We start from the raw sequence: 23,148 nt of genomic DNA on the forward strand, positions 1-23,148 counted from the left end.
GGGCTGATCTCCTTCAGAATGGACTGGTTGGATCTCCTTGCAGTCCAAGGGACTCTCAAGAGTCTTCTCCAACACCACAGTTCAAAAGCATCAATTCTTCCGCTCTCAGCCTTCTTCACAGTCCAACTCTCACATCCATACATGACCACAGGAAAAACCATAGCCTTGACTAGACAGACCTTAGTCAGCAAAGTAATATCTCTGCTTTTGAATATGCTGTCTAGGTTGGTCATAACTTTCCTTCCAAGGAGTAAGCGTCTGTTAATTTCATGGCTGCATAGTAGTGTATGTATATGTCAGTCCCAATCTCCCAGTTCATCCCACCCCTCCCTTTCCCCCTCTTGGTGTCCAGATTCTGTTTGACATACATCTTTCTCCTTCTCCAGTATAGGGTAAGTTTTTAATTGGTGCATTCCATTGTTTACACTGGGTTTTCATTGACTGTCATTTCATCTTCACAACTTTGTGAGGAAACTAGAACAAATGTTACTATCATTTTACAGTTCAGCAAGCACTGATTATGAAGGCTAAATGATTTGTCCAAAAGTCCACAGCAAAGAAGGGGGAGTTCTAAGACCCAAATCCAGGTCTTTGAATCCTAAATGCCTCTTGTTCCCACATTATCTTCCTATTTGATAAATGTTGATAAGACTGAGAGTGCAGATTATCAATGTATCAGGGTCACTAGGCCACATTCAAATAGATAACAAGCATTTTGAACCCACACCTTGAAGGTAAGGTTGGCAAGAAAAAGGAAAAAAGACTTCACCAGTGTCTTTCACTTCCAATTGCAAACTTCATGTTTGCAGGAGAAAACACTCATTAAACCTAAAAGTAGAAAAAGAAAGAAAGAAAGAAAGAAAGCTTTTATAAGAAAGTTGGGTCTCCCCTAGAAGACTAAGAAAAGAGGAAATGCCTAAGACTCACTTTTAAACTATCCACATGAGTGGCGATTGGTTCAGAGGTCAGATTCAAGGTCCTAGGTCAGTTTGGAGCTCCTGGTTTATGTCTCTATGCTTGGGCAGGAATGGCCAGGAACAGGGAAGAGTGGGACTCTGGCTGTTCTGCCCCTCTCTGTGCAACCTTAGGCTAACCTGAGGCTCAGCAGAGCCTTGGGGGTCTCCATTCCTTTATCTGTCCTACAGAGGGCTTGACTGAGATGGTCCCGAGGTCTCCTCCGGTTGTGACATTCTGAGTCTATGAATAGCAAGGACACAAGACAGGTGCGAGCTGATCACCACGTGGGAAGCTCACACCTGTCTCTCCCCAGCGTTTCCGCCCCTTGCTTCCAGCACCATTCAGGGTCCAGTTGCCAATTGTGAAGCTGTTCAAGGACAGTCGTCCTTCTGCGTGGGGCTCCTTCCAGCTTGAAGCTGGCCTCCCTTCCTCTCTCTGCAAGTCACTCTCCCATAGGCTCCTGGGGTTTGCAGGCCACTAATTCATTTCTCCGTCTTTACTTTTAGATTAAAATTACTCATAAGAACCAAGCGCCTATGATGATGGGGCCCCCTCAGAAGAGCAGCTTCTTTTCGCTGAGGAGGAAAAGCCGTTCAAAGGACTAGACACTGTGCCCAACGCCAGTTCAACCAAGAGAGAAGACAAGAAGCTGAAACACACGCACATACCCACATGCACGCACACAAACACCATACTCTTCTCCAACCAACGGAAGCCAAGCCACCCTTCAGGAAGAAAGTTTCATCCACTGTTTCAACCATGGATGCATCCCCACCAGAGCCAGTGCCGCCAGGACATTTTGAGTGGACTTGGGATTCTCCAGGGTGTGGCTGGCTCGTGCAGCAACCTTCACTTTCCCAGAAGGCCTTGAGTGGGACTTTCTGAAACTGAAGGAGAAATCCCCCTTTTTTCCACCAGCCCTGCAAGTTTCCTCACGGCCACTTGCAAGGAGCAGGCTGCAGGTTTCCTGCCTATGTTGAGGTCAGATGTGGCCAAGAAAAAGAGTCTGTGTTCCAGAAAACTCGCACAAAGATCCCTCTGTGTGGAGACAGGACGGCCTCGGACTCTCAGAGCACAGCCCTTGGCAGGGCTTGGCAGCCGCATGCTGGTCTCTCAGTTGTCCTTCAAGCTTCTCCCTGAACTAGCTGAGGAGGCAGAAAGGCTGTGGAAAGCTGTGTTTCCCTTCTTGGTTCTGCACGTTGTCAGTGGGCACTAGTGGTTCTCCTGAAGCCTTCTGGTGACTGTGTGCTTGTTTAGAGCCGGCTCCAAGATCCCCCAGAGCTGCGTGCACAGCACACCTTAGATGTGGTATTTATTTTCTTAGTTCTATGAACACCTGGGAGGGAAAGCAGAGAAACTGGGATTTATTTTTTAAATCGGTGTCATAATATTGTGTAAAAAGGGAAGAGGGGGAAAAAAAAAAACACCCCCAGCTTCTTTCTTTTTCAAGCCAAAGCGTGTTTCCTGTTTGAGTTCCAGGGCCTGGTGGCAGACTATTCCTGAAGGCAAAGAAGATGGGAGGGAAGGGCCTTTCGCTGAGGAGACCAGGAGACAAGCCTTCAGGCTGTTCCCTCCTGCCTCTTTGTACTTGCCACTCCCAAAGAACGACTTGAAGACCCTTCTGCAGGTCTTCAGTGTGTGTACATATATGTAGCATATATATATATATATTTATATATATATAAATATTTATTTACTCATGGATTTTTCCTAATTGAAAAAAAAATGCAGTATAAGAATTGAAAGTGGGAAAGAAAAAGAAATGCTTGTTTCTGCCATTTCATTGTCAAGACACATTTCTCCCTGGTGATCATAGGATTCAAGCGAAATTGAAGTATCTTCTTATAAACAGGCTGAGAATTTCTCTTCTCAGAACAACTATGAAAGCTATGAGGGACAGGATTTACTTTCTCATTTGTCAAATAAGGAAACTGAGTCCTAGGGAAGTTAAGAGACTTGTCCATGGTATCTTGGCTAAAGTGGTTTGGGACTCGGTGCCACTAAAAAGATACTTAGTAGAGAAAAGAGCCTACACATCTTGGAATAGGGTCATTTCTGGTCACTGAGAAGTGATTCCATTTAGATCCAGGTTGCCAGGGAGGAATGAGCATGTGGTACACATGTGGACGGGACAAGCCCATGTGAGAAAATAAGGGCCTCCCCCATGCTTATGGAGACTCTCTCAGGTCTGAGCGGGTCAGTGTGTGCATGCGTGCTCTGTCGTGTCAGACTCTTTGTGACCCCGTGGACTATAGCCCACCAGGGTCCGCTGTCCATGGGATTTTCCAGGCAAGAATTCTGGAGCGGGTTGCCATGCCCTCCTCTAGGGGACCTTCCTGACCCAGGGTTCAAACCCTCATCTCCCGCATCTCCTGCATTGGCAGGCAGATTCTGTACTGCTGAGACACGGGGGAAGCCCTAACCTGGTCAGCAGACAGGTTACACTCTCCACGTGTCACATCGTCATAGTCTCTTAAATCTGGAAACACTCCTGGCTGCAGGAATGACCTCAGCAGAGAGGCGCAAGGAGGACAAAGGCACCTTCAGCAAGGAACTGCCAGCCAGAGGGGTCTTGGCAGAGCTCAGTGGGCTTCATTCCACTGGCACGAGCATCACTGCCTTCCCCAAGGGCAAGCCTGTGGAGAGCTTCATTGGTAGAAAGAAACGTTCACCTTGTCCCCTATCCCCTCTGAGATTTCTGAAAAGCAAACCTGTACCCACTTGGCATCACCCCACTAAACTCCCTCTCATCTCCTCGCACTGGGTCAGGAACTTTGTGCAAAGAAGGGAAAGTTAAGATTGTATGTACAAACTGTTCATAACTCTGAAGGAAGCAGTCATCTAGGACCGCTTCAGATAAGAGATCTAGAACCATCCCGTTCAACCTAACAGCACGGAACACCAGACGAAGGGAAACCCCTGAAGAATGTCCTGAATGATGCGCTCCTTGCGATGGGACCAACAAGCTCCAGAATGACAGCAGATACTCTTGGAAGCCACTTGCTTCTGAAATGAAGGCAGGTTCAGTTTGGAAGTCACTGATTGTAAGACATTTATAGAAGTTATTGCATGTGCTTCTGCCCCAACCCCCCAAGATTGGGGCTGTTGAGACACTGTACTACTGTCAACAGATGAGACTGATCCTCAGAGATTCACCCATCAGAGACTGGACCCTGCCTGCCCACTCGGGTGCACAGGACTGGCAACGTTGCTTGAAAGACACGTCCCATGTCCTCCTCCTTAAAACCACAGAGTATAACAAATGTTGGTGGAATTGTACTTACAGTTTTGTAACCTGAGTCTAGTGATGTTGTTTAATCTGACTTTGCAACTCATCTTTTAACTAGTGGGACTGTAGTTTCCAACTGTGGAGTACCTCATCATAGTGCTCCTCACAGCAACCCCTGAGATTGGAGAAGGTATTATTAACCCCATCTAAATAATGAGGAAAACAAGGCTTAATATAACTTAGTGACTTCTCAAAATTAGGCAGTCAGGGGAAAAATCCTCCCTTATTCCTCATCTTATCTGATTCTGACCATGCACAGACATGTTCTCACCTGCCCCCACACACTTCTACCCCTCTGGCAATAAAAATGAAACAGGAAATCTTCAATACATTCTGTGTCTCTGGACTAATGGATGAGGTGTTGCATCTTATTATAACTTGGTCTTTGTAGGTTTCCTCCAGTGAGTTGAGAATGGAGATAGATTTGGTAGAACGATTATATTTCAGGTCAGAGACCAGCTCCTCTCAAGAGAGTTCTTTCCACAGATGGAAAAGATATGTTGAAATTGCCAAATAAATTAGGAAATACTTGGCAGAATCTGGAAGAGCCTCCAGACTGGCGTTACATAACATGCATATACATTATACATATGCACATTATATAAGGTGACATAGTACTTAATGTGCTGTATATATTATGTAAATTACATATTTGTGAGTAATCATGATAAATATAGAGACCCACTAATCACTTTTTACACATACCCAGTGACAGATTAGGAAGTTGCCTTGCCAGAGAGTCTTAAAACTTACTCTCTCCTGCTGCTTTGGTTCCAACTCCTGCCAAAAATAATTGCATCAACTTTTCCCATCTCTAGCCCCCTCTCCTCTTGGCCAAAACCCTTAGCTACCTCCTGTCCTAGCTAGGCTGCAGCTACCATGGAACACTACCATGACTGGGATCCATAAAAATAGATTCTGGGGATGGGATGGATCTAGACCCCCAGATCCCCTGTATCGATGTTCCCAGGTAGGCGGATGCCTAGTGCTGATATTAAAGGGAGAGGTGAGGAGAGAGAGGAAGAATCTACCAACCATCCAAGGAAGGAAACCGTGTTCCTTGGCCACCAGTTCCAGGATCTGACCATCAATTAGGAAGTTATTCCAAAGTCTAGTCTAAGTTTCTGCAGCACATCTGAAACCATAATTTCCTAAAATGTGTTTCACACAATACTGGTATCTATGCTCCATGCACAAACAGTTCTGTGATCAAGTACTAGATCCCCTTCTAGAAGAAAGAAGGGGATTTATTTGGCAACATCAGTAAGTTAGAAACTTGCCCTAACCCCACCATTTCTTTTTGTTCTCTAGGGATATGGAAACATGTAAGTTACCATCCTCTGCAATATTCCATAAAGTACTTTTCCAGGACAAGGAGTCTCTACTCTTAAGACACTCTAGTTTCTTCTGTGATTGTTTAACTACTTTTATTGTTCCCATCTACATGTCTTCAAGCAAGAATCAAGGATCTGGCCTCCTTGTTTCCTGAATGGAGAAGGGATTGGGGGGAAATTAAGGGAAAAACATGATAAAGGTCAGACTATGTCGGTCCAGAGGAGTGAACCAGGTCTGAAGAACACAGTTGTGGGAAGAGTCGATGTTTATTCAATTTAATGACCACTTTTGAAGCTAGCTGGCAAAACATGGAAAGAGCTGTTTTGTGAGAAGTTGAACAACCACCTGTTCTTATAGAAAGAACCTTGACCTAGTTGGGGAGGAACAAGTAGTGATTGATCTACCTTGTTGAAAAGCTACTGAAACTATTTTTATAGGCATCAGTGTTAAATCAATAGTTAAATCTGCTACTTCCTTTTGAGGAGCAAACCTCAGTGTCCATCATTTTCTGAAAGAGTGAAAAATGACTCCCAGAGAGGCTTCTGGATCAGTGGGTACTGACCAGTTAGACCACACTGGTACATGGCGAGACTGACCAAAATTGTTGGTGCCCTCAAGGGCGACTAGTGGTGGTGGTGATCTTTCCTCAGCGGTTCTGAGTTAAAGGAAAGAGTTACAGTGTTACACCCAAAAGAGAGCTTGGACTTCTGTTGATGTTCATATTAGCAGTTTGGAAATCTTCTCTTAGTCATGAATACCAGACCTGCATCCAACTTGGAATAAATAGCAAGAAAAAAGAAACTATCCCATCTCGAATACCAATCCAGTTTTGCATAAAACAGGTGAATAGAATTGTGTAGAATTTCACATGAGACCATGGTTTTTAGCTCACTTTAATGTTCCACCATACTCAAATACATCTTTTAACTTTCTACTATAGGGAGAAAATAAGAAAGGGAATTCTCGTTTCTGGCTTGCTTGGTGAAAGTGGAAGTGTTAGTCACTCAGTTGTGTCTGACTCTTTGCAACCCTATGGACTGTAGCCCGTCTGTCCGTGGAATTCTCCAGGCAAGAATACTGGAGTGGGTAGCCATTCCCTTCTCCAGGGGATCTTCACAACCCAGGGATTGAACCTGAGTCCCTTGCATTGCAGGCAGATTCTCTCTATAGCAACCATCTGAGTCACCAGGGATGAGGCACTATGTCAAGGCCTTTTCATGTGCTATCCTATTTAATCCTCAGAACAGCCCATGATCTGGGCATTTTGCTTCTTTCACAGATAAAGGAGTTAGTACATAGAAAGATGAAGTACCTTGTTCAAGGTCAAACAGATACAAGTGGTAGAGCAAAGACTTGACATGGGTCTGACTTATATCAATGTTGATGCTTTTTCTACTGTATTTTAGTGTCTTTAACCTTTATATCTATTTCCAACTCATCCTGGGTGAGATTACACAGATAGTTGATGTTCTATCTGGTCAACCTCTGCATGGCCATCTGCTCATATTTCTACTGAAGAGCTTCCAACACTTGCTCATATTGAAACTCAGCAGCCTCTGTGGGCAGCTAGAACCCAAAGCCTCACCCTTGCAATCAAACTGGCAGCCATCCCTTAATCCTCAGTGTTTCAAATTCCAGCTGAATGAGAATTGTTTCCCAAGGCCCGCCTAATAGATTTTTCTATTCAGCACTGAGTGAGAGAGCAGCAAGCAGCCTTCTCAGACTCAAATGCTATGGTCAGCAATGACTGGCCTGCACAGGGAAGGAGAGCTAGGGTTGTGGAAGGGAGCCTCCAGCAAGAAGGCTCTGCATGTGATCATCATTAGTGATAGGCGTGGGCTGGGCCATCTGTGTTCCACAGGAGAACAGAATGGCAGACTGCCTTTCAGATGCCAAACGATGCTATCTAATGGCAAGATCCAGGGAGCTCAAAAAGCAGAGAGGCATTTTCCTCCTGGGCATCTCTGTGGGAAACCAGGGACACACAGAAAACCAAGGGGTTTTGGAAACTAGCAGCTTAATTGCAGGGCATTTTGCCTTTGCTACCACTTCAGCCTTCATGTCCATGGTGCAAGACAAGGAGACTCCCAGTCTCATCTGCTAAGTTAACTCCCTTACATGGATCCCAAGCTGAACCTATTATCCTAGAATCTGTAGGTGCAATGGCAGATGCATTATAGCAAGGCACCAGGATTTGGAATTAAGCCTCCAAGTCTCCCAGGGCTCAGGAAACACTATAGGTAGAAGAGACCATTTAACTGGATGCTCAATGCAGATTCTAGGGGAATAATCAGAAAATTTGGAGGACTTGTCTAAATAGGTCAAATTAGAAAATGCAATTTGGAAGCAAAGAGATTAACAACTAATCCTGTATCAAGCACGTAACAGGTAATAAGCAAATATTTACTAAATGAATGAATAGCCAAAGTGGTATCTGTCCTTCTACCCTGGAATGGGTAGGGGAGGAGGGATTGGGGTAGAGGGGATGAAAGCTTCTTAACTAACAACTCGGGAACTTGAAACCACAGGATGTAGAGGGAGCTCATAGGGGCCTTTAACTACTCAGACATCTGTTGAATGATGGATACAGCTAAATATGGATCATCAAAGGGCTTTCTAGGTCACATGGAGGGCAGCTTCATGATTCAGAAAATATAAAATTCAACTTGGACAAAAAGAACTGTTTGCAATCTATTTCTTAGAGATCAGGTCTGAACTGACAAAACCAAAAAGACAGCGCAGAAGTGGAATTACAACAGAGTAAGAGATCAGCATGATAAGATACAGACTCATGAGATGAAAAGAGAGAAATCATAGGATAGAGAAGAGATGGATTTTTAGCAGGTTTATCTGGGCAAGGGACATGAGCCTGGACAAAATGGAAGAAAGAACTGAGAAATTAAAAAAGCTTAACATTGAGTTCATGGTAAAACAGAAACGTCCAGGCATTGACATCTATTAAATAACAACGATCATTTATTGTCCAGTCCAAGACCTATAGCTTTTGTGACCACTTTCAAACTTCACAAGAACCTTCTGAGGTGAGGGCTATATGGTTCCCCACTTCCAGTTCCCCAGATTCCAGACAGTCTGCCTTTGCTGTTGAAGGACTAAACAACAGTACTTTCAAAGTCATGAACTTTATAATTTTTGCCTTTTTTTCTTATGTATATTATGGGAGTGGGTCTGGTAAGATCTTTCTATTGTTTGTTCTAATCTTGTTAATTTAAGATTGTGGGAGTGGGTCTGAAAAAAGTATATAAGGCCTTGATAAGACTAGCTAGTGGGGCATTCATTCTCTGTTCCCCCTTCTGATGTCTATGTCAGAAGCTTTCTCTGTCCCTTTTCTTACTTTAATAAAACTCTACTACACACACGCACGCGTGCGCACACACGCACACACACAAACTGGTACCAGTTGGTTACCAGAAAATGGCATGACATGACCTGCAAGAAAAAAATTTTCCTGGTGAATACTTCCTCTCTCCCCCAGAACACTGAGGTAAAAAGATTGAAAACTAGACAAACGAAGAAACTCAGAAAGAGAGCAAATCCCATGAGGCAGATCTGGGATGCAGGTCTGTCAGAATCTGCCTTTCAGGGTCCGTGTTCGTGGCTGCAGTGCCCTGGCTGAGGCCACTGAGCTTCAAGCATGGTGACAGGGATTTACTATTCCCAAACCCACCTCGTGTGCATGGTCACCTACATCTCAAAGTTGAAATCCAAGTCCCCTCCCCTTCCACAGAGCTGGAGTGGGAAACGGCATTCAGCATTGGCTTGGGTGCAATGGCATGCCTGGAAGAGCAGGTCTGGACTCAGCAAGTCCACACATGCCTTGCGCACCTCCTTTCCTAGGCCCCTGCTCCCAGGCATGAGGGGAACCTCCTCAAACACCACTCAGAGAACAGAGTGCCAACGTGAACACCTGGTGAAGGACTCAGCCAGATCAGAGTACTTGCAGGATATTAAAGATCATATTAAAAAAACACACCAAGAAACCACATCAAAGGTCCAGTGAAATGAGGTTGGTTAGTCAAACATCAAAATTCAGTACCTGATACCTAAAGGTGGGATGGAGACTTGAAGTGTCCTTTTAAAAATGTGTTGAGTGAATCATAATTTGGAGTAAAAAGACTGCTTCTAGAATAATGCAAAAAAATTTTCCTTTCCAAAAATATTATTTTTAAAATGGAATCTTTGCAAGAATTACAAGTGAGGGGTAATAAAAATGGTAATTTCTTTTTGTGTTAGATAATACCAAAAAAAAAAAAAAGAATTTATAAATGTCACAATCTAAGTGGCAATCCAGAAAAAGATTCCAGAGAGTCTGCCTTTGCTGCTGAGGTACTAAACAACAGTACTTTCAAAGTCATGAACTTTATATATATATATATATATTTTTTTTTTTTTTAAGACAACTAGTACCGGTTGGTTACCAGAAAATGGCATGACCTTCAAGAAAAAAATTTCCTGTTGAATATTTCCTCTCTTCCCCACAACCTTGAGGTAAAAAGATTGAGAACTAGAGCCTTTAATTTAGAGACACATCCATGCATGGAAGGCGTCAATGATAGAAGATGTCATTGTATTGCTGTACGGGGTCAAACACATCACACTGTACTACTACCAGGCATTAAGGTAATGATCATAAACTTAAGAGGATTAAGCAGTTCCCAATCCCATGCCCCCCTATTAGCCTCCAGAAGCTCCCATCCCAGTTATATATGTCCTGAAATTAGAACATCTGGGAATAATTTCTTTCCATTATGACAATTTTCAACCATACACAAAACTAGAGCCATACATATAACAAGAACCCATAGACCCATCATTTAGATTCAACAGTTGTTATCATTTTGCCATATTTGCTTCATCTTTTTTCCCACTGGAATACTTTAAATAATAGGTGTCATGACACCTCACACCAAAATACTACATATACATCATGGTGAGGGTTCCTTTAAGTGTTCAAGTTTGTGTGTATCATCCATGTTGCTGGAGGGAGATTTCAGGGTATTGTACATATGAGCTCAGTCATTTCTCAACTGAATTGAATCCAGTTGCACAAGTCGAAGTTAACCAGGACATCATTTTGTCACTGATAGGAGAAAGTTTGGGGGTGGAAACCAAGGAAGATCTTAGCTGCATTCAAAGCATACCTGATTGATTTGGAAAGAGGAAAAGAGGAAGATAAACACATTAACTAAATCCTCAAAAGACACTAAACTGGGGAATATTAAAGCATTAATGATGTCAGGGAAAAGGCAAAGAAAGCACTTAGAGGACTTGGGAATGTACCTGAAGGATGTGTATCCTTATTTTTGAAATAAATATTGTTTAAAACATTAGGAGTTACAGGAAGACAGGGCACAGCATTAGCTGGGACAAATAAAACAGTGAAACATCATACCTGCAGATTCATTTGATCACATAAAAACCAATTCTGGTTATTGCCCCACCACATGAAAAGAGGAAGCTAGACTGAGGGAGAGGGCAGCTGCTGAGTTGTACAGACAGATCCTCCCCACCACACACACACACTGGGGCAACTGAACTGGGGGTGTGTCAGGCCCTGAGAAACCATCTGGGAGGCCTAGTTGGCAGGGCAATTTATCATTTTCAATGAGCAAAGGGTAAGGGGAGCAGGTAGCATTCCACATGCTCTGTGTTGGGCTGCTGGTGTCAGGGTGGACTGACCGTAGATGTTCTGGACAAGAGGGTGGGCAATATAGTAGGCTGGCTTGCTCTCAAAAGTGACTGCCCAGCAAAAGGGAAGATGATAGAGTGAGTGACGGCAGGTTCCTGAATATTCAGCCCACCAATGAGTGAAATGAGTTTGTTATTCAAGAACAGCCTAGGTGCAGCAACACTTGGAAAGCAAGGCCTGATATTCACCAAGGTGCAATTCCCAGCCTGTGGCCAGTGGACCTGAGCACCCATCTGACTTCCCCACACATCAGGAGGGAGCACCCTTAGCCACAGTCCCAGCGCACTCTTGCAGACCTCTCACTTATTAAACACCCCAGCCCATCACCCCATGCCCCAAAACCATGGGGCTCATAAGACCACCACCACCTCCTTTACTGACATAGCTGCCATGAGAAATGAGAGCCAGTGTTGACTAGGATGGGAATGAAAATTGTTTGCATCATCCTGCCAGGGGGAGTATGTTTTCTTCTCAGAGCACCCCCTCTTTAGAAGAACACCATCTCTTCTGAGCTCCCTCCTCCAGCCTAACCCCTGGCACCCTAAAGCCCAGGATCCGGTGATGGACGTGGAAACATATGAGCTCCCTAGGGCTTAGAGAAGAGCTCTTGGCAGACCTTCCTGCAGACAATGGCGGGCTGCGTTTGCTCACCCGTGCTGCCTCCTCTGGGCCACATAACTTTCCTTTCCCCCATCTTCTCTGAACCAGAGACCTAGCTATACTGCTGCTCATGAGTGGTTTTGGTAGCAGGAAGGAGGAAGGACAGCATCACCTCCTATATCCCAGGGATCAAAATTGACACAGTTTCCTGGGGTGCGGGGGGGCGGGGGGGGAGGGTGGGTGGAGAATAACAAAGAAAGTTCACTTGCAGCTGTTGAGCCTTCTTCATGGTGGCACTGCCCTTTGCTTGGCTCTTTTCCGTTATCAGCCTGTACTGCTTAGTATGTGGACAGAGGAGCAAGAAAAGAAATAAAATGGAATCAGTGGGAGGGGAGTTTGGGGGAGAATGGATACATGTGTATATGTATGGCTGAGTCCCTTTGCTGTTCACCTGAAACTATCACAATATTGTTAATCAGCTATACTCCAATAGGAAATAGTTAAAAAAAAACAAACAGAATCAGAGGACAGGACTTCTTGGTGACTCTAAGGACGCCAGTTCAAATGTTCCTTCTGAGATGCTGGTGAGCAGGGTCGAGGCCAGAGGGAGAGACAACATGGATGGGAATTCTATCTTCCCCCAAAAGGGAAGAGAAATAGGGGGTTTTATGGAGATCTGTCAGATGTTCTCAGAAGCAGGCTATCTGCAGGAAATTGATCCTGCCTCCACTTGGGAAGAATTCCCATCCTTGTCCAGACCCTGTTTTCTTGAGGTAGGAAAGAAACTTTTGGGACCTGTACCCAGGAGGCTCAAAGAGAAGTGAGGAGACAGAGAAAACAAGGGAAGGCTGGGAGCCCAACCTCCATATCCAGCAGGTGTTTCACATGGCTCCCAAGAGGAGGGCGGAAGATGTTAGGTCAGGGCTTGGTTTTTCTGCTGCCATTTCTTTCTTTCAAGGAAAAGAAAGGAGTGGGGAGGACCCTTGGCAGTAATGAGTTCCATGCCGTGGCCTTGGTTACTCCAGGCCTGGGCAGCTGGAGGCAATGCCGGAGAAGACTGGGGTCTCAGCCTGCCTCCTGCTGACCCAAGGGCACCTCCTCCCCATGCGGCATCACTGGGAACAAGCACTCTGCTTAGCGCTGTGGTGCTCCTCTCATGGGCCAACGCCCTGTCCTGCCCTGACACCAGTTCATAGGAAGGACTTGGGCAAGTCATGTTATATCTCAAGCTTTCCACCTGTGAAATGGGGCTGGAGAGGATGGTTAATGCCTTTATTCATGTACTCAAAGTATTTTGTGATTAACCAATGTCTATTTGCTAAGTATATACCTTAACCTAACATGTTGCAATGCAATAATCTTACTTTTTCTCATATTCTGCTTGTCTCAACCTCCACCCACCCCCAGAGCCTGTTGCTTCTGCTTTTTCTTCCTCTTTTTAGCCTCATGATATTTCTCTTCATTCCCATGATTCTATTTTTAGTGTTTTTACATAAAATCAGAGGATCAGAGGAATTATAAGGGGATATCTCCCTACTTTGTTATCTCCAGGCAATTCTGTGCTCAAAAGATCCAAGGACATAGTCCAGAGCCCTGTCTCAGGATGCATTCCAACGTCTCAGCTTCTCCCATCAAAAACTTGTCCTCCGTCTCACTTATACACAATGCTACACTCCTTTTTCTCTTTACATTTTGAGTCACTTCTCAGCCTACAGCACATTTCTGGGTACAGAACTGTTGGGACATTTAACACAAAATGACATTGTTCAACATCCCAAAACATAAAAATATTAGTTTCAGTGTAAAAACAACAGAATCAGGAACAAAGAAGGAACTAGAGACCGTGACAGTTAAGAGGGTTTGGCTTCTATCAACAAAAACAGAACAAATAAGCCTAACCCTCTGGAGTCACAATTTGATATATGATCTCAACTGATCTGAAAATGTCATTGAACAGGGAGTTCTGGAATCTTAGGCCCCTCCTGTTGGAAAGCCCTTGCATAGAAGTCATCAAGTCCAACCTTTCACACTGAGTTGGTCGCCTGCATGGCATAATGTTTGTGTTCTGTTGATGGTAGTTGAACGATGGATGGTGGTCATTCAGCCTTAGTTCCTGTGTCACCATAAATAGAAATCCTCTCCAAAGCCATTTTCGCAGGCCCTCGGAGAGGGAACAGGCCAGGTCTACACTTGAATAAGACCCGATGCTCCAGAATGTGCCCCTTTTGGTCCATGTGAACCTGCCAAGGTGGCTTATGGTCTTGATAGAGGCAGTGTGATCTAGTGAGCAGGTCACCGGACAAAGAGGCAGATTTCAAAACCTGTGGCATCTTTTCTCTTTCTTCCCCAAATGACAAGAGCCAGGAGACCCAACTGAAGAGAAGAGTGCCTGACAACAAGTCACCAACCTAGCCTACAGGATAGCTGCCCTCTCCCATAGAACGGGAAGAAATCCCCTGGTGTGCCTTTCCATACCATCATCCTCAGTGCTCGGGAGAGATCCCAGGGGAAGGACTGTTGATGGCAAGTAACTAACTCCAAGAAACAACCTGCTAAGGATGGTTCTTTTAAGGATGGATATTTTTCTCTTTCTGCAGAAAACAAGACCCTTCTCTCTTAGAAAAATCTGGCAAATATTCCATCAAGGCTGCTGAGGAAGGAAGCCATGCCCTGTCCCATGATGGTGTGAAGAAAGAAGCTCTGCCTGGAAAACAAGAGCAAACTGGGGAGGCCTTGTGGCCTTGGACATGTCCTTTAGCCTTTTGGGAGTCCTCTTCAGTAAACTCCGGGAGTTGGTGATGGACAGGGAGGCCTGGCATGCTGCAGTCCATGGGGTCGCAAAGAGTCAGACACAACTGAATGACTGAACTGAACTGAACTTTCTCTGTGTATCACACAAGGGCTCTCTGAAGACCTTCCCACTTTACCAATCTTACCTTCACCTGGGACAAACGTTGCTTTGCTTATTCTCGTGGGTCTTCCACAAGCCCCAAGATCCCCCCCTGCCCTGCCAACCTCAGAGGGCTACTCTTAGCCTCTCAGCCAAGAGTCTACCTTCCTTCCTTTGGGAGGATTGATAGTGCTCAATCAGCTGATCTGGGGGGCCAAAATGAAAAAAAAAAAAAAAAAACACCACTACAATTTTTTGATAATACCTCCACCTGTACACACATTCACACATTCACACACACACACACACACACACACACACACACACACACATACAGATGCACATATTCAAACCCTGAAGTGTAAACATTTTCCCTTCTTTGTACCAAGTCTGTATTACTTTTTCTAATTGCCAGTGTGTTAGGAGAGAGTTCAGTCCCACCAACAAAAAGCACTGCTTCCTCTTATGGAACTTAGCCAAACCTCCGTGTTTGGGGGTAATCCTGGGCTCAGGCTGAATGAAGCTAAATGTTCTAACACCCCTCAACTGCAGCCCCTAAATGCAGACTCTACCAGCGGAGACTGGGGCAGCAACCAGCTAGGCCGTGCCAGGGCCCAGATCCCTGCCTCCTGGCTCTCCACCTCCCCTTCCTCCTTCACCCATAGATATGCTGTTCTGCCGTGGCGGTGCCTGCTCCAGCCCACCTGTCTGCCAGCCCAGAGTGCCGTGGACTTGTTCTGTAGCGTACCGTGTGTATGTGTGTCTGATTCTGTGGTTTACTGTAAATAAAAATGACAGCTGGCTGGCCTCTTAACTGCTGGTAGGTTTTTTCCATGCCATGGCTTGAGAAATCAGGATTGTCTGGTCAGTGAAGAGCACTGGAGATGCGCATGTTCTCTAGACTATTCTGTAGCCTCTCCCCAGTTACCCACTGCCAGGGGAGGTGGGTACCACTGAAATGCCAGGACCAGGAAGAATGGAAACTCTAGGTGGCACTTTCTTGATACTGAAGGAGAGAAAGAGGAAGCCAAAAATTTTGTTAAATAAGCACCTGTTAAATATTTCATGTAAACGAGCTCACTGACATCTGAAGAGTCCCTTATGAATTGGTTAGCATTTTGTAGATAAGGAAACAAAGGCACAGAAAAAGGAATGAGCTTGCTCAATAATTACCACATAAGTATCCCGGTTCTGTCTCTTGCATACCCCCAGATTTATGTTCTCTTCTCTAGTGTTTCTCCAAGTATGGACCATGGACTGCTTACAGCAAAAACATTCTCCTGAATCATGATCTCTGAGGCTGAGACCCTGAGATCTGATATTTATAACCTGGGATCATTTGTCTGTTTGTTTGAGAAATATTTTTATTGAAGTGAAATTTGCATGACATAAAGTGAACCATTTTAAGTGTTTTTTGGTGGAATTTGGTATAATGATGATGTTGTACAACCACCACCTCTAGTTCCAATGTGTTTTCATCATATAACCTGGGACTACTGATAGATCCTTGTGCCTTCGAAAGCTTGAGAACCACCGTACCACACCTGCTAGAGGGCAGGGCCGCTCTAGGCGGACATTGAAGAAGAGCATCCTTAGTCAGAAGAGTCCTAGAGAGAAAGGCGGTCTGCACTGACAGGGCGAAAGGAAGTGAGGCCCCAGACTTCACATCAGGGTAGGCTGCCCCTCACCCCAGAATTTAGACCCTAAAAACAAGATCTTCAGCTAGGCTCTAGGTGGAGGCCGTCCTGAGCCACAGGGTACAAGGTCGCACCGGGGTGGGGCTGGGCAAGGAGGTGTGGTTCCAACACAGGAGCCTTGGGGCTGGACCCTGCCGAGCTGTGGGGCAGCAGCCCCAGAGGGCGGGGCCCCGGGCACTTGGCCACTGCTGGCGGGATCCTGCAGCCTTCTCAGCCCCACCTCGTGGCCCAGCCCAGCCTGACTGGCCTCTCCTTGGTATTTAAAAAGTCATCAGTGTCTACTCTCCAGGCTCTTTCTGTCACAACTGACCGACAAGGTTCCATCAGCCCCAGAACTCACTCCTGGACCCCTCAAGTCTTCTCCATGTCCCTGCCATCATCCTCAGAGCTGGGCAAGGACTCTAACCTCAGGGAATCTTCCCAAAATGTTACTCACTCCTACCCATTCCCTTCCCTGTCCACCTGGATCTGCCGAGTTCTATTTTGTGTCTCTGAGTCTAGGTAGAGGTTTCTGAAATGTTGGTTGGGATGTTTGAGGTGGGGCCACTGAGACAGATGTGTAATTGCTACTTGAGGGCAGAAGAAAGTTCTGGAAATAGCTCAGCTGCCCACTCAACTTTGGAGAGATTTAGCTCTCACCCTCCCAGCTGAAACACTAACTATGCATAAAAAATATTTTCCTCAAGAAAATGGCTTTTCTAGAGGCAAGAATTCAAGAAAACCCCTCTGGTACAGAATCTGAAGTTACCAAATCAGCAAAACACTGAAATTATGAATATGGAAAGTCGTTTATAATACTGAACTCTTATCGTAGAGTTTTCTTGAATCTCTGTAGCTAACAAAAGAATTGGGTAAACAAAGAAAATGCTGGTCCTTTCAAGAACAAAGGCTTTTAGCAATTGTGTTTGCATTTGCAACAATAGCAAAGAATGAGCCATTTGCTGTAATATTGACAAGATTTTCTAACTCAGGGGACCATGTTCCTACTCCTCCCACCATGCAACAGGTTACTGTGTGCCCTGAAAAGTAACAAAACTGCCTTTGTTTTTAAATGTTCTTCCCTCCCACTTTCCATTAACCCAAACTATCAATTACAGACATATTTCTGAATCTAAAATCCTAAAGCCATTCACAGTGGGAGAAAAAGTCAGAAAGCAGGGCTTCCCTGGTGGCTCAGTAGTAAAGAATCTGTCTGCCAGTCCAGGAGACACAGGTTTGCCTGGTCCAAGAAGATCCCACATGCAACAGCGAAACTAAGCCTGTGCATCACAAGTGTTGAGTCTGTGCTCTAGAGCCCGGGAGCCGCAATTATTGAGCTCACGTTCCGTCACTACTGAAGCCCACACACCCTAGAGCCCGTGCTCCACAACGAGAGAAGCCACTGCAATGAGAAGCCCAAGCACCGCAACTAGACAGTAGCCCCTGCTCACCCCAACCAGAGAAAAGCCCGCACAGCAACAGAGACCCAGGACAGCCAAAAATAAATAAAATTATAAAAGGTCAGAAAGCAGCAAGAAGCGGTGACAGGAGCAGCTAGGAAAGATCAGTGAGAGCATGTGGATGTGGTCACGGTCTCAGCATCAGAGTACTCTCAGAGAACACTTAGCCTACCCTCCAGCCAGAGCTGGACTCCCCAGGACCATACCTCTCTGTATGCGGCCACCTCTGCTTGAGGACTTCTGCTGATGCACGGCCCACCACCTTCCCAGGAAGAGTGGTTTTCTGAGCCTTAGGTGCCCATTGCACCCACATCTGCCTGCCATTCACTCCCGTTGGTGGGCCCTGACTTGGTCACTAGAAACACAAAATAAATATTTCCTCCCTTCTGCAGGGCAGCTTTCAGATGTTTGGAAACATCTGTCCTAATTTCTTTTCCCCCCTCCAAACAACATTCTCTAAATCCTTAAGTCATCCCTTATATGGGTCATACCCTTAGATAGGGTCATCCCTTATATAGGATCATGACTCTCAGACCCTAATCTATTCTTGCAGCTTTCTCTGGAATGACAGCAGTTTGTCCACATCCCTCCTAAACTGCGGTTCCCAGAACTGAGCACAGCACAGGATTGGGTGGACAAGTACAGAGCCGCATCCTTGCTCTGGATGCCACGCTAGCTTTCTTTGGCACCTGTGCCACCCTGCTAATTCATCTGGCCCTCACAGCCAACCTCTCCTAGCCTCTAACGTGTGCTAATAATGACCACTAGTGCGGTGCTTCACAGATCACAAAGTCCTTTCAGAAACACGGTCTCTTTTACTCTTCACTACAAGCCAGTGAAGTTGATTAAAGATGAAGAAACTAAGGTTTTTCCAAGGCCACATTGCCAGGCTCAAGCCAAATCCATGCTCCTCCAAACACACCCATGTTTGTCTTTTCACTTGAATCTCTGTTAAGCCCAAGAAAGTCTCCCTGACATCATCTATTAGTGTCTATTCAAAATCATCTTTTCTGTTCCATTTTGTCTTGTTAATTTCTTCCCACCTTCACCCTATCTCCATCTTTTGACTCCCATTTCTACTGCCCCTCAGTTTAAAAGGAAGACACCACATCAGAGAGGAAAGACAGCAGAAAAGGACAAAGTGCCAGAGAGAGCCTTTGGGAGGGCGGAGCTGGAAGAAAGCCTCAGAATGGGCAATGTGAGGTGGCATGTGTGTGCTCCACAGAGGGTCTGTGGGAGTGCGTTCCATGTCCCGTTCACTGTGTCTGGTCCTGACACCTAGGCAAGCCACCCAGCCTATCAGAGTCTCACTTTGAGGGGTGGGCATCTCAGTGAGACTAGTCCGTTTCCAAGAACTTTCTCAGTTCTGTGAATCTAATAGGTAGAAAAGTTATGTCTGACTCTTTGCAACCCCATGGACTGTAGCCCACCAGGCTCCTCTGTCCATGGAATTTCCCAGGCAAGAATACTAGAGTGGGTTGCCATTTCCTTCTCCAGGGGATCTTCCTGACCCAAGGATTGAACCCAAGTCTCATGTTTGACAGGTGAAGCCCAGGTTGAAAAGACTTTATTGTTAATTCAACAGTTCTTTTATTTCAACTCAATGAAGATATTGAACATCAGATATTGCACATGAATTTCTTTTGCTAAAATAAAGAAAAGCAAATATGGCTAGGGGTTATGGCAATAAACAATGTTTATTTCACCTGATTTCCAGTCCCGAGTTTTGTGGGGGGAGGAGGAGAAAAGGATTACAACAGCTACCTCTCAAGAAGCAGGACCCCAAGATTAAGGAATCCTCAAGGAGGCTAAACAAGAGGCTCTGCAGCTGTCATCTGACACCCTCTTCACAGGGTACTAAGGGCCCCACAAAGAACAACCCTTCCACTGTGACCACTTAGATGATGTGGGAAAGGAAACCCTTACTAGTTAAGCAACTCTTGCGTGCCTTTCTAGGGCAGTCACATGATAAATGTTCTCGTTGCATTAAGATAGGAAACATCATCCATGTCTTTATTCTTCCAGAGCAGAGCTGTTCAATAGAGTTATAATGTGAGCCACCTATGTAAGTTTAAATTTCCTAGTAGGCACACAAAAGGAATAAAAAGGAACAGGTGAAATTAACTTTAATCAAATATTTAACTCAGCATATTTCAAATGCTATAATTTCAACCTGTTCTCATATAAAAATGAGTTACTTAACATTATTTTTTCATACTAAGTCTTCAACACCAGTATTTAATTTACATCAGCAACTAGCCTGGGCTAAGTGGCTACCATATCAGACAGAGAAGCTCCTATAGTATCTGGTGCTTCCCCATCACAGCACTTCCCCAGCACAGCTGCCTGCTTCATGGTCTGCACGATCCACCAGACTGGAGCTCTGGGATGCCAGGGGCAGTGCAGTTCACTGATACACTCCCAGCTCAGTGCTTGGCGCGAATAAAATAGACCCTGACGAATATTTGCCAAGAAAGCAACGAAGAGAGGAATCCAAGCTGTCATACCCAGTCAGTACAGGGAAGAGCTTGGGTTTGAAACTATGTCCATCTGATGATAAAATATACCATCCCTTCACTATATCATGCTACCTCCTAAACTTCAGGAAGTGTTATGAAAAAAGCATGGTCTTTAATGCCAAACAGAATTGCATTCAAGCTTCAGCGAGGAGACCAGTAATGGGGAACTCACTACAGAGGTTATCAGAGCAATTTTGTGTTAGTTACCCCGCTTCTCTTAGCCCTAATTTCCTTACCTGTCAAATAAGATGATAATATTTACCTCTCAGAGAACTGTGAAGAGGACATGTATCTTGCAAACATTAGACTCTCTATCAATGTTAGTTTCTTCTCCTTGTCTGATTAAATGGAAATAAAACATTCTTATCTGGCCAAGGTTTAATCACACAGCAGCTTTGACCCTATCTAGAGAGGGGAAAGTAATGAAAAGCAAACCAAAATTTGAGAAAGGGAGCCAGCTCCTACCATCTGCCTCCTTGTTTGTTCTTTAAAGAGCGCCACAAAATGCAGACCCAGCCAGGGCAGCCCTGTCCTGTGAGAATGCTGGAGAGCCCCATGCTCTGCTGGCGGGTAGCTTACACACAGCGTGTCATTCCAGGCTTCACTCAGGAGCTCTAGCATTTGCCCAGCGGAATCCACCTTCACCGCCCTGAGACCTCGGGAGGCTGGAAACTGAGAAGCAGCACAGGTAGAGAGGGGCCCAGTCAACGCTGAGAGAGTCGGGCAGGAGGCCCGACTTCTTGCTGGGTCTGCCCCTTGGGGAAAGAAAAAGCTGCTTTACCCAAGGTCCTGGCAGGAACCTAGGAAGAGGGACAGCTGGTGAATGCCAAACGGCCTTTGTCTTGATCCGAAAACACTTATCAAAGTTAAACACGCCATCCTAGCTTAACTCCTACCACCCAGCCTCCCCTTGTACGTGCCTCCCGCCCCACCCACCCAGAGGTGTCCCACCTGCATGCCTTGCTGGCACAGTCCCTGCCCGCTGTGCCCCCTCCACCATCTGCACTTGTGGAGGCCTTCGCTCTCCCTCTCCTACAACCACCCTCCACAGGGAACCCTGTGTGCATATGTGTGTGCACACACACGCACACACACACACACACACACACACGCACATACACACCCCTTCTTTTTTCTACCCGTCCCCCTTTGCCCAAGTCTTCCCTACCTCATTTCCACCACCACCATGATCAATACACACACTCACTCTGCCACTATCACACACACACCCCCTCCACGACCACACTCACACCCACATTTACCACCACCACTTAATATGCTTACTCCTGTTAACATGCACACACTCAGGGTTGCAAAGAGCCGGACTTGACTAAGCAACTGAACACCACCACCCCCGCACATAGAGGCACGTACGCATCACAACTAACTGTACCACACACCTTCTGCTAGTCCCCCCACCCTTACACACACACACAGAATAATGACCCACCTCAGAATGTTTGATCTCCCCAGTTCTGAAGACTTAAGTGTCATTCATACGCAAACACCTCTTATCTCCCCTACTTGACTATGACCCTTGAGGACAGGATCTGTTTCTCTGTTTATTTCTGAAACCTGCACAGTACTTGGTTCATGGCTGAGACTCTGATTATTTCTGAATGAATCAGTGAATCAGTGTGGGTCTCTCTGGCCTAAGTGAGCAGATAGGGGAGAACCACCATGTAGGCCCTGGGGGCCGGGGGTTCTGTGTTTTGGTGGCCGGTCCTGCCTGATCCTGTTCCGCTGCCTCGGTTTCATTCCAAAGGAAATATTTGCTCTGGGAACACATAAAATGTGAATATGTTCTAATCTGTTGCAAAGATACACAGAGCCTTCAGTCTGACACTTAGCTTTCTGAGGGCACTTCAAAGAACTGTGAAAATAAAATGTCCAGGCAGGGTACAGGAAGAGTATAACCCTTTCCTCCCCAGAGAGAAGAGAAGATGAAGCCAGGGTGATAAATTCCCCTTGGAATAGCTCTCAGTGAAACCTCTGGAGGGGTGCGGGATATCAGCATCCTAGACACGACCAGTGATCAACATTTTCTTTCCTATCATTCTACAGATTCAGAAGTGCCTGATCTGAAACCACACCAACATGCTCACACCAGAAACCTCTACTTGATGTCCATGGTGAGCTAATGGAGAAATCTACCTCCCAGGAATGTGTGGGAGTTGACCAAAACTCTCTCCAGCTCTCCGGTCTCCTGGAACTATCCTTCTGCCCACCCAAGCATCATGTGCCCTGTATCTGTGTACCTATATTTTAGCAAAGATGAAGCACAGTTGGAAACATCAGAAAAATAAAAAATTCCTCCTGGCAGAAAATTCGAAAGAGATCTTTGTAGTTTGTTTGTTTCCTACTAAGGAATTCTTAGAAGTTCAGAACCTTCCATAATAAGCTGTCATAGGATACAGTTGTTTCCGAATACGGCCTCAGGTTTGATTGCAGGGTTTTAAAGTGTCTGACCGAGGAATGCGATGTTTCAGTGTTTAGCCAGCCCTGTCCCTATTACAGGCTGGGAGGTGGGGGTGGGGAAGCACAGCATTGAACTAACAGTTATGGAAACCCAGTGTGTGCAAATTAAACCATTTATTAAACAACTGAAGAGAGATCATTTAAGATCCCTGCAGTGGACTCTGAAACTATAACCCAGGATGCCCACTTCATTTCCATGTCTTGTAAGTGTGAACCTTCTAGATTGGGCTATCCTGA

At 45.5% G+C, this 23,148-nt stretch overlaps 1 protein-coding gene across 3 annotated transcripts in view; it reads left to right on the top strand.

The window, feature by feature from the left end:
* Positions 1-1,562, top strand: part of DGKG (diacylglycerol kinase gamma) — a 170,840-nt gene extending 169,278 nt beyond the window's left edge. For all 3 annotated transcript variants that reach the window (XM_068968791.1, XM_068968868.1, XM_068968942.1), the window contains one exon: positions 1,464-1,562. In XM_068968791.1, the coding sequence (XP_068824892.1) occupies positions 1,464-1,562 (99 nt within the window). The remainder of the gene's footprint in view (positions 1-1,463) is intronic.
* Positions 1,563-23,148: the final 21,586 nt, after the last annotated feature.

Source organism: Capricornis sumatraensis, chromosome 1 (assembly GCF_032405125.1).
Source record: "Capricornis sumatraensis isolate serow.1 chromosome 1, serow.2, whole genome shotgun sequence".
In the NCBI taxonomy this organism is placed as follows: Eukaryota; Metazoa; Chordata; class Mammalia; order Artiodactyla; family Bovidae; genus Capricornis; species Capricornis sumatraensis.